The sequence below is a fragment of the Gigantopelta aegis genome, chromosome 1 (genome assembly GCF_016097555.1).
Source record: "Gigantopelta aegis isolate Gae_Host chromosome 1, Gae_host_genome, whole genome shotgun sequence".
NCBI lineage: Eukaryota > Metazoa > Mollusca > Gastropoda > Neomphalida > Peltospiridae > Gigantopelta > Gigantopelta aegis.
The window spans coordinates 4972894-4989371 of NC_054699.1; the positions used below are offsets into that span (position 1 = coordinate 4972894).

Here is a 16478-nt window from a genome sequence, read left to right on the forward strand (position 1 = left end):
TACAACTCTCAGCTTGACTCACGATGAGATTAGATGTGTTGTCAGTTTCTATAGCATTACCCCCCACACACACCTGGGGAGACTGATACAAAGCTACGGGGACTTACTCGAGTACCGCATCGCGTACACAGGGTCACAGGAGGAGGAGGTGTAGGAAGAGGAAAAGTGCGCCAGGGGCGGCACAGAGGGGGCAAAACTGGCGGCGGTCCCTTCTGCGTCAGCGCCCCCGACTCGACCCAAGACGAAAGGACCAACTCATCCGGACCCGCCGTCAACACCGCGGGATGTTCTCAACGCGCCGATGTGAGAGACGCCCGCAGACGGACCTCCGTCTCCCTCTACGCCACCGCCTACACGTAACTGGCCACTGTCACCAGTATTGGAAGGCGGCGGTCTGGGCAGGAGCCGTTGCGAAGAGGAAGGACGTCGCTCAGCCGAGCGACCAGCCTGACAAGGCAAAGCCGTCACCTTCACAGGCACTGTCCCCCTCCGACTCGGAAGCCGTCTGGAAAGTTCAGATCGGGAAAATCAGGTAAGCCTTTCTGAAATTCGTGCATGGGGACACCTCGGATCCGGCATCACGGATGGGCGGACTAGTGGAACCAGAGCTACAACAACTGCCTGATGGAAGCGCTTACGAGCTACACACCATCAAATCTACAGCTGGCAAGACGGGGTTGGTATTAACTCAGCGCCGAGAAGAAGTCAACCGACAAGCGGTCCTGGTTAGAGAGATGGATAGCCACACCATCCACAGGATCGTCAAGGCCCTTTTCGGCAACGACTACCGGACTGTCATCACCATCCTCGCCGACCAGAGATGGAAGCACTTCATCCCCACCTTTGCCGGTTCTCCGCTCATCAGTTCGCCGTAGGCCAACCTCCACACCCTAACGGCCTTAACGAGGCCACTCACGTGGACATATAGATCGGACTTTAAGCATTTAGACCTTCGTTAAAAATTTTATGTCGAAAGTACTTCTTTTTTAATATTATTAAACAGTCCGATCCTCTCTTCTTTCTCTTATTTATTTTTGGACTGTCCTTCTAAAATGCTCCAAATTATATAAATATTAGGCCGAGCAGTCAATTCTTTTTATTTTTGGGTTGTAACTTTTTTCCTTTTTTAAAAATTTATTCTATTAACTTTTTTACTAATTGCTATTTTCAAAATTGTAACCATTTTCAACTCTACCTCATACACCCCAACCCCCCCCCCCCCCCCCCTTATCGGAGGTCCGACTCGGGATGGGCGTGTTCGAAACCTTAGTGGTATATGGGCACGTTAAACTTGTTATCATCATCATCTATTCACCTGTCTCACCGTCATCCTCTTAAAGGGACAGACACTAGTTTGTAAACACCAAGGCATATTTTTTTACTATTATGATCACTGAAATCAAACAATACTTATATGTTCTTGTTTAGATTATCCATGTCAGTACAACCGAAGCGTTTCTGGTCATCCTGGTGTTTTTAATACCACAGAATGCATTTTTCATATTTATAAAAACGCACGTGCGTCTGAGAAGTAACGGTTATGGAGTCACCTTTTTAGTCTATTTGTAAGGGTATTTCAACGTCACCTGGTTTGTAAATTTACCAAACTTAGTTGACGGGTTGAAACTAAGGTCTAGGTGAAAAATATACGTTAGTGTTTAAAAACTAGGGTCTAGGTGAGAAATATACGTTAGTGTTTAAAAACTAGGGTCTAGGTGAAAAATATACGTTAGTGTTTAAAAACTAGGGTCTAGGTGAGAAATATACCTTAGTGTTTAAAAACTAGGGTCTAGGTGAAAAATATACGTTAGTGTTTAAAAACTAGGGTCTAGGTGAAAAATATACCTTAGTGTTTAAAAACTAGGGTCTAGGTGAGAAATATACCTCAGTGTTTAAAAACTAGAGTCTAGGTGAGAAATATACGTTAGTGTTTAAAAACTAGGGTCTAGGTGAGAAATATACGTTAGTGTTTAAAAACTAGGGTCTAGGTGAAAAATATACGTTAGTGTTTAAAAACTAGGGTCTAGGTGAGAAATATACCTTAGTGTTTAAAAACTAGGGTCTAGGTGAAAAATATACGTTAGTGTTTAAAAACTAGGGTCTAGGTGAAAAATATACCTTAGTGTTTAAAAACTAGGGTCTAGGTGAGAAATATACCTCAGTGTTTAGAAACTAGAGTCTAGGTGAGAAATATACGTTAGTGTTTAAAAACTAGGGTCTAGGTGAGAAATATACGTTAGTGTTTAAAAACTAGGGTCTAGGTGAGAAATATACGTTAGTGTTTAAAAACTAGGGTCTGTGTGAAAAATATACGTTAGTGTTTAAAAACTAGGGTCTAGGTGAAAAATATACCTTAGTGTTTAAAAACTAGGCTCTGTCCCTTTAAAGAGGCGGACCCTAGTCTCTAAGCATTACGGCGTATTTGTTTTTACTATTGTCGATCACTGAAAAAGGCTATTACATTTTATAGTTTAGATCATCCATTTCCAAAAATCCGAAGTGTTTCTGGTCATCCTGATGTCTTAACACCACGAAATGAATTTGTTTATAATTATAAAAACGCACGTTCCTCTGAGAAGTAACGGTTATAAAGACTAACTCCAGTCTCTGTTAACAGGGTATTTCCCCATTGCAACGTCATAGACTTGTTTTAATCTACTGTAACTTTACCCAGACGTGTTACAGGGTGTATACCACCAAATCAATCTAATAGACGACAATAGTACTTAACATATGTGGCTAAAACTCCTACATGCAACGTATCAATCGACATACTGGTATACACCATGAATATAAATACTATTAGCCTTCACCCTTAAAGTAAATCATAAAAAATGAGGGTTAAGCTGCTCATTTCAGAGATAAAGGGTAGCGTCTATGACCACCCTAGGTCCACACAAAAAAATGTCATGTTATTTTTAGTAAGACCCCGCACGTTTCAAACACAATAATAATTGATACATTGACACTAATTCAGATTAAATTACAGGAATTTACTGGCCACACACTGTCACATTTATCACCAATGACAGGACTAGTAGCCTCAGCTGTGTAGAACTGGGCGCTATTTAAATTTCAGGAATTTACTGGCCACACACTGTCACATTTATCACCAATGACAGGACTAGTAGCCTCAGCTGTGTAGAACTGGGCGCTATTTAAATTTCAGCTTTGGTATTGGTATCGGTATCGGTATTTTGGGGGTGATTTACCTCGGTATTAGTACAGTATTCGGTATTGACACAATACCAATACCGATACCGAGCGGTATTTTTTATATACTCGGCTTTAAATGCATGCCCGAAGTTAAGGCTCAGCCGCTAATTTCATCTAAATACAATTAAATTCCATACACAAGGCCCTCATCTCTCCTCTTTTCAATTATTTTGCGTTCGTCAGATATATTGTTAGTACTTTATTAAATGGCGGATGACATTTTTCAGTACCGAAATTTCTATATTTTGAAATTTGCTCGGTACGGTAAATAGGTATCGACATGATACCGACACCGAATGGTATATACGGTATACCGCCCAGCTCTACAACTGTGGGATGAAAAGTTGGGAACACCTCGAACTTTGACCCACTCAGATACTATTCACGTATGGAGATTAAAGGCGCAGACCCTAGTTTCAACTTGTAAAAATGGACACTAAGTTTAGTTAATCTACAAACCTGTAACTCATCTGGATAAAGTTACAGCACAGTGCAACAAGAGTCTGTGACGTTAAAACCGGAAATATCCTTAAAAAATAGACTAGAACTCGAATCAATAATCTCTACTTCTCAGACGCACGTGCGTTTTCAAAACATATGAAAAATGCATTTTGTGATATTGGAAACAACAGGATGACCAGAAACACTTCGGTTCTACGGAAATGAATAATCTAAACAATAACATATAAGTAATCTTTGATTTCAGTGATCATAAATTGCTCTAATAGTGAAAAATATGATGTAGCGTTTAAAAACTAGGGTCTGTCCCTTTAACAACCAAACGTGGTGTCAATTTTCATGGGCTACAACTAGGGGTTGCCAGTGAAAACTGTTTAAGTGATCAAGAGTTGGCACACAAAAAAACCTGGCAGGTGTGTGGCACATTTCGGCCACGAGACAAGTACCAGTATTGGTTGTAGACAAGGACTGGGGTGTGGAGTGGACAACACGAGAAGTATAAAGATAGGAGAAGCTGTCAGGTCTAGAAGAAATGAGACCCAACTCAATTGTGGACGACAAAACCATTAATACATGGTCAGGGTCGTGTATCTGCACAATGCAGTCGAATGGGTATTTGGTAAAATAGTGGTCGATTCCACGAATCTGTGTCTAGTGCCTCATCTATAGGAGGACAGCCACTCCCGAGGAGATCCTTTACTAATGATTTCATCTTTTGCACAGTCAAAAAGAGGACTGCCACTCTGACTAGTTTACTCAACCAAACCTAGCCCGAGTACTCTTGATGGTAGGAGAGCTAGATGGACATTTGGACAGATGTCAAACCTAGCACCGGACAGACGTCCGGTCAGTGGCGCACAGTCAGTGTACACTGACAGTGTTCACACTGAGTGGGAGGGTCCTTCTTTAAAATAAATGAATGCGTCAGATATGTATGGCCGATGCGGGCACGGCACAAGACTACTTCATCCTTCCTGCATCGCCTGTAAGATGACTGCCACTCTCTCAGGACTTCCTTGACAGAATGAAGCTTGTTCGCAACCGCATCGTCCCAATCGTCTTGCCAAGTCGAAAAGATAGATTGGTTAATATGAAATTTAAAAACACTGTAGGTGACACCAACATGGACACGGGGCAAGTTCAAAGCAGACTTGGCAGCAACATCTGCCTTTTCGTTACCCTTAATTCCAACATGGCTCGGTACCCAGCAAAATATAACATCTTTATTGGCAATTGATAAAAAGACACACTTTCGTATCACCATTCCAACTAAGGGATAATCCAATTTCATGTACTGTAAAGCTTGGAGACACGAAAGCGAGTCTGTAAAAATAATATATTTGGATGCACATGAATCCTTAATCTGTTCCAGGGCTTTAATGATTGCCCAGGTTTCTGCAGTAAAGATTGATGCTGAATCGGGCAATCTCATGGAAATTATTGCGTCTGATGGAAAACACTGTAGCACAAGCCACAGAATTCCCATCCCGTGATCCGTCTGTGTAAACAGGAATATAATCACAGTACCTCTCTTGGATTTCCATGAAATGTTGTTTATAAATAACTGCATCTGTGCGATCTTTTTTTTAGATGCACAAGATCGAATACAATTTTTGGTGGTTTGATACACCAAGGTGGCAAAATAAAATATGAAGGCGTTTCCAAAATGTCTGTTAAATCAATGTTGGAAACTGATAAAAACTTCTTAATGCGAAGACCAAATGTTCGAATCGCATTCGGTTTCGCATCAAATAACTTCATATATTTATTATCAAACACCGCATTGTGTGCAGGATGTTTTGGCATTGATTTAATCTTTATAGCATACTGCAGAGAAAGCTTTGCATGTCTAGCACCCACACTAGGAACGTGTGCATCGACGTACAAGCTCTCCACAGGAGATGTTTTGAAAGCACCAAAACAACGCCTAAGTCCCTGGTTGTGTATAGGATCTAGCATTTGCAAGTAAGACTTACGTGCTGACCCATGCACAATGCACCCATAATCAAGTTTAGACCGAACTAAAGATCTATAAAGTCGGAGCATAACCTTTCGATCTGCTCCCCATTCAGTCTTGCCAATAATGTTTAAGATATTGAGGGCCTTTAAGCCCTTCTTTTTCACATACTGTAAATGAGGAACAAAAGATAGCCTCCTGTCAAAAATAACCCCGAGAAATTTGGTCTCCTCCACAACTGGAACCGGAGTTTTGTCCAGAAACAGCTGAGGATCTGAATGGTGACCTCTTTTCTTGCAGATATGCATACAGACGGTTTTTGACTTTGAGAATCGAAATCCATTGTCAGTTGCCCATTGTTAAAGTTTATTCAAACAAAGCTGCAACTGACGTTCAATGATACTCATACTGGACGACCTGTAGCAAATCTGAAAATCGTCGACATATAACGAGCTATCATATACCATATACCATACCATACCATATACCACACCACACCACACGATACCATATCATACACCACACCATGCGATACCATACACCATATACCATACCATACCACCTTACCTTTGAGAATCACTGATTCCAGGTACACTAAGTTGTTGTGTAGATGCACGTAAAAGAATCGCCGATCAGGTTTGATGATTTTCTTTTTCTTGACAAAAAATTCATCGTCCTACAATGAATAAGAAATAAAGAATACTATACAGGAGCGTCCATTTCAAAACGTATCTAAAGAGTGAAAGTGAGAGGAATACATTCGTAAACATTGGCTTGTATGATAAATGGTGTCTAAAGGACAAGCTGATGTGAAATAATTTAAATATCCACTGATACTAACATGTTTTATATTGGTTTTATATGTATGGTGAAAGCCCATCAAAACTGGACCCTTAATAAACCGGAATTCTCACAAAACCAAACGTCATTTTGTAAAGACCAGTACAAAACAGAACCTTTTTAAACTGGACACCAATTAAAACCAGACCTTGTACCTGGTCCCGTAGGTGTTCGGTTTCGATGGGTTTAACTGTATATAACCACTAGATCATTAGATGGGGTGTAGTGGCATTACACTGGGATCCCCCCCCCCCACAATTTTTTTATAAAATAAAACAATTTAATTAATTAATTAATTAATAAAAAAAAAAATAATAATAAAATAAATCACACAAAAACAAATCCCAATAAAACTTCCTCGAAAAACACGATCGCCTTGTAGATAGCCAGCCTTCATTAGCAGAGGCTACAGTTGTATTTATGGAATTCAACTTTGTACGCACTATTTAATTCGATGGGTGTACTGTGGTAGTAGCAGTAGCAGTATCAGTGGCAGTGGCAGTAGCAGTGGCAGTAGCAGCGGCAGTAGCAGTATCAGTAGCAGAGGCAGTGGCAGTGGCAGCAGAAGTGGAAGTAGCAGTGGCAGCGGCAGTAGCAGCGGAAGTGGCAGGGGCAGCGGCAGGGGCAGTGGCAGCAGCAGCGGCAGTAGAAATGGCAGCGGCAGTAGCAGTGGAAGCGGCAGTAGCAGCGGCAGTGGGGCAGTGGAAGGGGCAGCGGCAGAGGCAGAGGCAGTGGCAGGGGCAGCGGCAGTAGCAGCGGCAGTAGCAGTGGAAGTGGCAGCAGCAGGGGCAGTGGAAGTGGCAGCGGCAGTAGCAGTGGAAGTGGCAGCGGCAGTGGCAGGGGCAGTAGCAGCGGCGGGGGCAGTGGCAGGGGCAGTGGCAGGAGCAGTGGAAGTGGCAGTGGCAGGGGCAGTGGCAGTGGCAGGAGCAGTGGAAGTGGCAGTAGCAGTGGCAGGGGTAGTGGCAGTGGCAGCGGTAGCAGTAGTGGTAGTGGTAGTAGTAGTAGTAGTAGTAGCAGGAACAGCAGTAGAAGCAGTAGTAGCAGTAGTAGCATCAGCAAAAGCAGTAGCAGTAGTAGTAGTAGTAGCAGTAGCAGTAGCATTGATAGTGGTAATGGTAGTAGTAGAAGTAGTAGCATAGGTGATGCGCCAGTTCCGGATCACTTCCGGTTCACCTGTAGTTACTGATCAGTCTGTCGGTATATTAAATTTTTTGTCATTTCTAATCTAAATTTCATTAAAAAAATATTCTAACAAACAAATAATACATGTTTCTTGAAATTGTACGTAAAAAAACCTGTAACACTATACAGTCTTGGTTTTGTTTTGGACGCCGATACATAACCACTGTTAAAAATTTACACCAGCAGACGACAGAAAAATAAAAAGACGTTAGTCTTATTCAACTTACTGTACTAGCACAACAACTATGCTATACAACCTGAGTCATCTCCTCCACTGCAGAATTGTCTTCCCTTGCCGGATGTATATCCATATCCGCGCATGGGCAGACCATCGTTCTCAATTCTGCAGTCCTCCATTGTAGTCGTTTATTACGAGCTCTGCAAACTTTTCGTTTTTTTCGTAATTGTACTTACGTGAAATGTTTATTAAAGTGTATTTTTGTTTATTTATTTCCTTAGCCCTTACCAAGGCATACATTGTTTTTGGGATAATTGGGTTACGAATTATTTCGGTATGTCTGACACGGCCTCATCGGGCTCAACCGCGAAGTTGACCGTGTGTGCTGAAGCCGGCTGTGGCAAGCGGCTTCCCCGCTTCGACTCGCACTTGTTGTGTCGGTCCTGTAGGGCCTGTTCTTTTGACCAACAGTGCGAGGTTTGCGCGACATGGCCTTCGTCCATTTGGACGAAATTTCGCCGCCAGGTCCGGGAGGCGGACAGGAAGAGAGATATTCGCAAAGGAAAGGGAGAGAAGAGCGAGGAGGCAACCGCGGGGGTTGTCCTCCAATCGGAGGTGCCGCCGTCTTCCGAGAAGTCCGGGGCACTGTTCGTGCGAGGAAGGGTGGTAGGAGTAAGCATGCCTCCTCTTCACACCGCCATTCGGATGGCGTTGCTAGTGGTTCAGTGACGCCGGCCGGCGCCACTGGTTCACTAAAGTTCTCTGTTTCGGCTGAAGCAGAGAATCGGTTACCTGTCGGGGAGGCTGTTCCGACGGAGGCACCTGTATCTCCGGCGGCACCTGTATCTCCGGCGGCGGAATTGGCGTCAACCGGTGCGCGGTTCGGATTTTTACGAAATCCGACGTTCCACCCGTTGCAGGGTGAAGCCGTGGGGATGCTGTCGGGGGCGGCGGATCCTCACGTTGCACACTGGGTGCAGGACTTGTTGAGTCCTCCCTATGTGTATGTTTACCCGGAGGGGCCGGTTCCTCCGGCTCCGGAGGTTCCGCCATCGGTTACGCCGGGTGTGCGGGAGACGGTGGCTTTTTTAGGCGCTGCTTTGCCTACCTCGTCGGACCGAGGTAGAGGTTCACGGCGGTACCCTTCGCAGAGGTGGCAGGAGCCTTTGGTTCCTGTAGATTCTCAGGGCCGACCCGGAGGTTTTCAAGAAAGTTTGTTTGAAAATTTTCTCTTGTGGCTCCGCGCTACGCCGCAGGTGGGACTTGTGTCTCAGCCTTCGACTCCAGCCATGTCGGCTATTCCGCCGCCGCCTGGTTTTCCAGTGCGGTCGGTGCCTGTTTCCACCCATTATCGTTTTGTCGATGCAGGGGTGACGCATGGACGGACGTTTGTTCCCGTCCCTTCCCTTCAGGGTCAGCCGTGGTCTTCGGTGCCGCCGGTTTTGAGGGAGGTCTCTTCCGAGGAAGATTTGCCTTCCGGTTCCGGTTTGGAGTCGGAAGATGTTTTGGACGATCCGGATTGCCGAGCGGCGGGACTCGATGCCTCTGTCCCGCCTGCAGAAGATTTCGATTATGCAACGGTTCTGCAATTCGTAAGTAACGAAGTCCGACTTGTATGCGCTGACGCTTTCCCAGCGGAGGTGGCTGTTCCCACTATTCAGGGCGTTTCTTTTGGGAATCGATCGCTGGTGGTGGAGGCTCCTCGGCCGGAGCTTGGTTTTCCGCTTGCCCAGGAGGCACACGAATCCTTACTGGAGATTGATACTTTGATCGCTGGCACCGATCGTATCATGGGAGCGGTGGTGGAAGAGTTTCCGGCGGCTTTAGCCATCGGGAAACTCTTACCCGGTACGAAGCTGGTGGCCCCCACTTCGTACCAAACGTTGGGCGCATCTTTCCTGAACCATGCTGCAGTTGTTTCTGCTCGGGTTAAGACTGATTGTCGTCCGATGTCTTTTGTACGTGTCGCCATCGGAGACCTAGAAATGATGGAGAAGTTATCGAAACTTCTCTTTCAGGTGAACAACCATCTAGGTACCTTCCTTTTTGGGTTGGATAAGGCTGTGGAGAGTCTTCCCCTGATGGCTCGAGGTTGTTTGGCGGCTGCCGCGAAGGCGTCGCATCACATTGCCCGGATGTCTGGGCGTTTGTGGGCAGACAATCTCTTGTTGCGACGCGATCATTACTTGTCTGGGCTACGGGCCACCGGTGTGGTGAAAACGTATTTTCGCAGCCGGTCAGTGAAGGAGACCTTGTTTTTTGGGTCGGACTTCAGCCTTGTCATGGATAAGGAGTCTGTCAAGTTCGTTCCCCTGCCGAAGCCTGGTAATGCAGGTAATGAACCCAGGGGTTATCTCAAGACTCAAAAACGTTGAACACAGTGGAATTTTGTTTTATACAATCGCATTCTGATGCAGGAAAATGATCTGTGTATTCGCAAGGTCAATCTGAGCTAGCCCTAGTCTTTAGACCGCAGTTGAAAATAATTCTACATTCAGGAGCAGATCCAGGAAATATTTTGCGGGGGTGGGACTAACCGGAAAAGGACAAATGTCAAAAGGGCATCCCAATGAAGGAATTAAAAATAATAATAATGTCACAAGTCAAGGGTAATCAGAGCAGAATGTGATTTGAAAGTAATTATTTGTAGATTTACTATACTATGTTTATTAGTACACATGTGGTATTTTTAGTTGTACATATGAAGTTTATAGTATAATACTTATTATCAATTATACGGTAATACAGGTTGTACAGTTGAGAGAAATGGAATAGATTAGTCATAGCTTGGATCGTGAAACTAAAGGTTTCTTGGTATGGGATTAATTAGGCAAGTTAGGAATTTGTATTGTTATAGCTTGTAGCAGGAGTGAGTGGATGGTAACTGAAAAGCTGAATGTGTGAATAAAAGAGATGACTTAGTTATTGTTTGGGGCAGTGTGATTTATTTTTGAGAGAATAGTGAACAAGAGTTGTGCAAGTTGGACAGAAGTTTGTGAAAGACTTTGGTGTTTATAGTTCGGGTTAATGCTTAACCGTAAGTAATTAAATACTTGATATTTAGTATGTATTGTTATTTTGTGATGGTTATAAAACATTGTATTATGTTAAAGTGTAGTAGTATGGTAATGACATATTAATTTTATAAAGATGTGGATAATGAATATTTAGTATGACTTGTATAATGTGGACATTGAGTAAAGAGATGAAGTTGATTGGTATATAAAGTGTATGGAATAATAAGGTGTTACATCATAGTAATTAAGTGTATCTTGGTTACAGCACTGTAAGAGGTATCTGTGCTAGATGGTACAGAAGTAGTGTCTACTGAGAGTGTAGAGATGGCTTGCTTGTGTGGAGATGTATCCAGAGTTATAGAGATGGCTTGCCTGGATGAAGATGTGGCTGAGAGTTGAGCTTGTGGAGGTGTGGTGATTCGTGGAGGAGTGGTACACGAGAGAGTGCAGTGTGGTGGTAATGTGGAAATGAAGTTCCATGTGTGGGCTATTTATTAGCCATATTCGGGTAACATAAAAAAAAAAAAAGGATTGTTTTTGTAATATTATTGTTATACTGTGCAAGTATAATAATGGAGGTGTGGTGAATTCGGAAGGTGAAGAGAAGGATGAGTTGTGCAATTAGTTCATAATTGTATTAGTTAACAACGTGCTCATGTATGTGTTGAAACATTAGCAGTGATAGCTGATAATGGAAAGAAAGTGGTATGTACAATACTGCTTAATTAGTTAAAATAAATAAGTGACTTTGGGTGTTATAAAAGAACTGTTTAATGAAGATATATGAAGTCATAAGTGGACACTGATATCTTATTTTGAATACGTAATATTTTAAATATTACGTGGTGCTATATGTGTGATGTGATATATACTTAATACATTGAGTAGTATTTGTGTGTAATTAATATTGAGTAGTGTGGTGATCATCTGTACTAAGATGGTGACTGGTGAAATTTGTTAAATGTGTGATGGAGAGAAAGGTTTTGGTGTGAGGAGCTGTGTTAGTGTGCATTGATGTATAATGAATAGGCCTATGGTTTGAGTAATGATTGAAATGTGTGAGTGTATATGATTATTATTTGCTGATGTAAATAAATGTAGCAAACTTATATTGGTTTTATGTGTTGTTTCTTTTAGTTATCTAATCACTTGTGACAAATAATAATTCCACTTTGTAACTGTTTAGTGTGTATCACTATATTAATATTTGTCATTATATTAACTAGGGGTCTAACCGTCCTGCTTAAAAATTACTTGCTTAATTTTAATATTATGATAAATACTAACAGACCCAAAGTTGATATTTTGCTGATATGTCATTTCTTTACATTTCCAATAACAGATGCTGATTTTTCAAGCCTTTGTTCCTTTCACAAAGTAATCAATATAATGGTAATAATAATAATAATAATATTATTATTTTTTATTATTATTATTATTATTATTATTTAGAGGCGGCGCTGACGGTACGGCCGGTACGACCATGGCCATACTACTTTTCAAAGAGCCGTGTGTGTGTGTGTGTCTGTGTGTTATACTTGTTATATCTGTGAAAATGTCCTTACAAGTAATTTGAAAGGTGAATCTGTCAATCACGAGCCGTACCACTATTTATTTTTACACTGTCACCCCTGTTATTATTATTATTATTATTATTATTGATATATACAGTAAAAATGAAATTTTTTATTATTATTATTATTATATAATATAATGCCAGAAATCGAATATAATTCGTACTTGTTGAAAGTACAAAACGAAAATATTAAGGATCGCAGTCGCACTTTTATTTTTGACACAAGCCCCGTATATCTGACGTCATCATTGATTTTCAATCGATTTTAGAAATTGCTAATTAGGGGCGTAATCAGGGGGGTGGGTACCTCATGGAGTTGTAAATGGCCATAAAATATGTCAGGCAGGATCCACGAACGTACAGAAAGTGCTAAGATGTTGGAAATAGTGCTTTTGAAGGCGTAAGCCTCTAATTTCGAAAGTGATCCAGAACTGGACAAAGTGATCCGCAACTGGCGTAAGTACGCCAGCTCGAACAACACTGTTTTTGGTGTTAAATGTTTACCTAAATTTACATTTTATATCACTGTTTATTTACATGGCTGATTGTCTTTAATACCAAAAATGTCTTTTAAAGTCATACGCGCACATGTTGACATAATTCACAATTTTGTTTGAAGTGATCCGGAACTAGCGCATCACCTGTAGCAGTAGTAGCATCAGCAAAAGCAGTAGCAGTAGTAGTGGTAGTGGTAGTGGTAATAGTAGTAGTAGTAGTAGTAGTAGTAGTAGTAGTAGTAGTAGTAGTAGTAGCTGAAGAACATCTGGAGCTCCAAGGTGTTGTCATTACACATGAAGATACGCCTGTTTAACTCTAACGTGACGTCCGCACTACTGTATGGAGTAGAGACACGGAGGACGAATCCAACTGTCTAAGACGCATCCTCCAGATCCGCTGACCAGACACCATCAGCAGCACTGACTTGTGGTAGAAAACTCACCAATTGACTGTCGAAGATGAAATAAGAAGAAGAAGGTGGGCATGGATTGGTCACACGCTCTGGAAACGACCTCAACTATCGCCAGGCATGCTCTGACATGGAACCCACCAGGCAGGCTCTGACATGGAACCCACCAGGCAGGCTCTGACATGGAACCCACCAGGCAGGCTCTGACATGGAACCCACCAGGCATACTCCGACATGGACCCCACTAGGCATACTCTGATATGGAACTCACCAGGCATGCATTGACATGGAACTCACCAGGCATGCTCCGACATGGAACTCACCAGGCATGCTCCGACATGGAACCCACCAGGCAGGCTCCGACATGGAACCCACCAGGCAGGCTCCGACATGTAACCCACCAGGCATGCACTGACATGGAACCCACCAGGCATGCTCTGACATGGAACCCACCAGGCATGCTCTGACATGGAACTCACCAGGCATGCATTGACATGGAACTCACCAGGCATGCTCCGACATGGAACCCACCAAGCAGGCTCCGACATGGAACCCACCAGGCAGGCTCCGACATGGAACCCACCAGGCATGCTCTGACATGGAACCCACCAGGCATGCTCCGACATGGAACTCACCAGGCAGGCTCCGACATGGAACTCACCAGGCAGGCTCTGACATGGAACCCACCAGGCAGGCTCCGACATGGAACCCACCAGGCATGCTCCGACATGGAACTCACCAGGCAGGCTCTGACATGGAACCCACCAGGCAGGCTCTGACATGGAACCCACCAGGCAGACTCCGACATGGAACCCACCAGGCATGCTGTGACATGGAACCCACCAGGCATGCTCCGACATGGAACTCACCAGGCTTTCTCCAACATGGAACTCACCAGGCATGCTTCGACTTGGAACTCACCAGGCATGCTCAGACATGGAACTCACCAGGCATGCTCTGGCGTGAAACCCACCAGGCATGCTCTGACATGGAACCCATCAGCCATGGAACCCACCAGGAATGCTCCGACATGGAACTCACCAGGCATCCTCTGACATGGAACTCACCATGCGTGCTCCGACATGGAACTCATCAGGCATGCTCTGACATGGAACCCACCAGGCATGCTCTGACATGGAACCCATCAGCCATGGAACCCACCAGGAATGCTCCGACATGGAACTCACCAGGCATCCTCTGACATGGAACTCACCAGGTATGCTCTGACATGGAACCCACCAAGCATGCTCTGACATGGAACCCATCAGCCATGGAACACACCAGGCATGCTCCGACATGGAACCCACCAGGCATGCTCCGACATGGAACCCACCAGGCATGCTCCGACATGGAACACACCAGGCATGCTCTGACATGGAACACACCAGGCATGCTCTGACATGGAACCCACCAGGCATGCTCTGACATGGAACCCACCAGGCATGCACTTATTAAATGCGAGTTCATATTATGCATATTGTGGCCCCCAGTTTCAGAGTCCGACGCCTATGAGTAAGTACAAAGAAGGCGATCCCCAGTGTAAATCAAACAAGAAGAAGCTTTAGAAAGACATTCCATATTATATTAGTATAGATAATAGTTGGGTGTTTGGGGCACCCCTGTTCTTACCTCTTGAAACGAAAGTCTGTTGTTGAAGGTGATGGTAAGAAATCTGTTGGATTCAACATGTTGAAGACATGCTATGAAGACCTCGTTGTCATTCTTGTTCAAACCAGTAAATGTGTATCGCTTGAAAATAACTGAAATGATAGACACAAAAACAACGCACATTGAAGCGGCAACCTCGGGTCTATTTGTTGGTGTTTTATTATTATTATTATTATTATTATTTAACAATTTAGAATAGAAAATCAACATTGGTGCTCTCATCATGGAAAGCCAAAAGCAAAATGTCTTTAATATCGTTTTGCTTTAATAATATTGGAAAAACTTATTTTAAAACCGAGGAGCGGGAATTTATTTTGTGTTAAAAAACAACAAAACAAAACAAAACAAAGAACACACACAGACAGACAGACAGACACATACACACACACACAGACACACACACATACGTGTGTGTGTGTGTGTGTGTGTGCATGTGTGTGTGTGTGTGTGTGTGTGTAAGTGTGTCTGTATATAATATATATAATATATATATACTGAACAGAAGAAGAAACGCATGCCATAATCCGAATATGAATGTTATGTATGTTAGATAGTATTGTACAAAACTGATGTAAACCATGGAAAACATTATAGACGCCCAAAGTTTTGTAACTTGAAGGAATGTTAATAGGCATCAGTCATAAATGACAACATGGGCAGACAACCCAGACAGAGTGATCAATAATCAATAGCTTGTGTCCACCATTTGCATTCACAACTGCAACATACCTTCTGTACATGGAATGGATCAGTCGGTTAATAAAGGCCAATGGGACAAGTGGAAAGATCTGAAGTATGGTTGCCGGAAGCGGAACTGCATTTTGTGGTCTTAGGTGAACTTGTTCAATTATTCTTGTTTTCAGCTCGTCCCATAAATGTTCAATGGGGTTTAGGTTGGGACTAAGGGTTGGCCAATGCAAACGTCTGACGTTATACTGCTGCAAAAACTGAACTGTAGCCCAAGCTGTATGTTGTCTGGTATCATCATGCTGGAACGTGTATTGTGGATGAGGAGTAACAAACGGCGCTATATGGGGTCTGTCTGAGCGCCTAATTTATGTAACGCTGAGCTGTAACACCATCACTTCATCCAGGACAAATATTCTGGCCAAGTGTTTAATTCAGGCCAATTGCAGCCCATACCGTCACACTTGGACCACCCCAAGATGTCCACGTTTACGCCATATTGGAACTCTTCCATCAGCATAGCATTCTATCCTGGACTAGATCACTGCCTATCCAGAAAATGGGCCCGGGATGAACACGCCCGAAACCTTAGTGGAATAGGGGCATGCTAAAAGGTCAAGGTCTCTCTCTCTCTGTCTCTCTCTCTCTCTCTCTCTCTCTCTCTCTCTCTCTCTCTCTCTCTCTCTCTCTCTCTCTCTCTCTCTCTCTCCATCAGCATCATGAAAAATACAAAACCGACTTCCATCTGTACAGAGCTCAAGTTTCCATTGCTGATAACGCCGATTTCAATG

The 16478-nt window shown here is 43.3% G+C and overlaps 1 protein-coding gene across 1 annotated transcript in view; it reads right to left on the minus strand.

The window, feature by feature from the left end:
• Positions 1-430: 430 nt before the first annotated feature.
• The window catches only part of LOC121368670, a 31972-nt gene continuing 15924 nt past the window's right edge, over positions 431-16478 (minus strand). The window contains exons 6-9 of the mRNA XM_041493410.1: positions 14962-15092; positions 6200-6308; positions 4122-4198; positions 431-505 (exon numbers count right to left, since the gene is read on the minus strand). Of these exons, the coding sequence (XP_041349344.1) occupies positions 431-505; positions 4122-4198; positions 6200-6308; positions 14962-15092 (392 nt within the window). The remainder of the gene's footprint in view (positions 506-4121; positions 4199-6199; positions 6309-14961; positions 15093-16478) is intronic.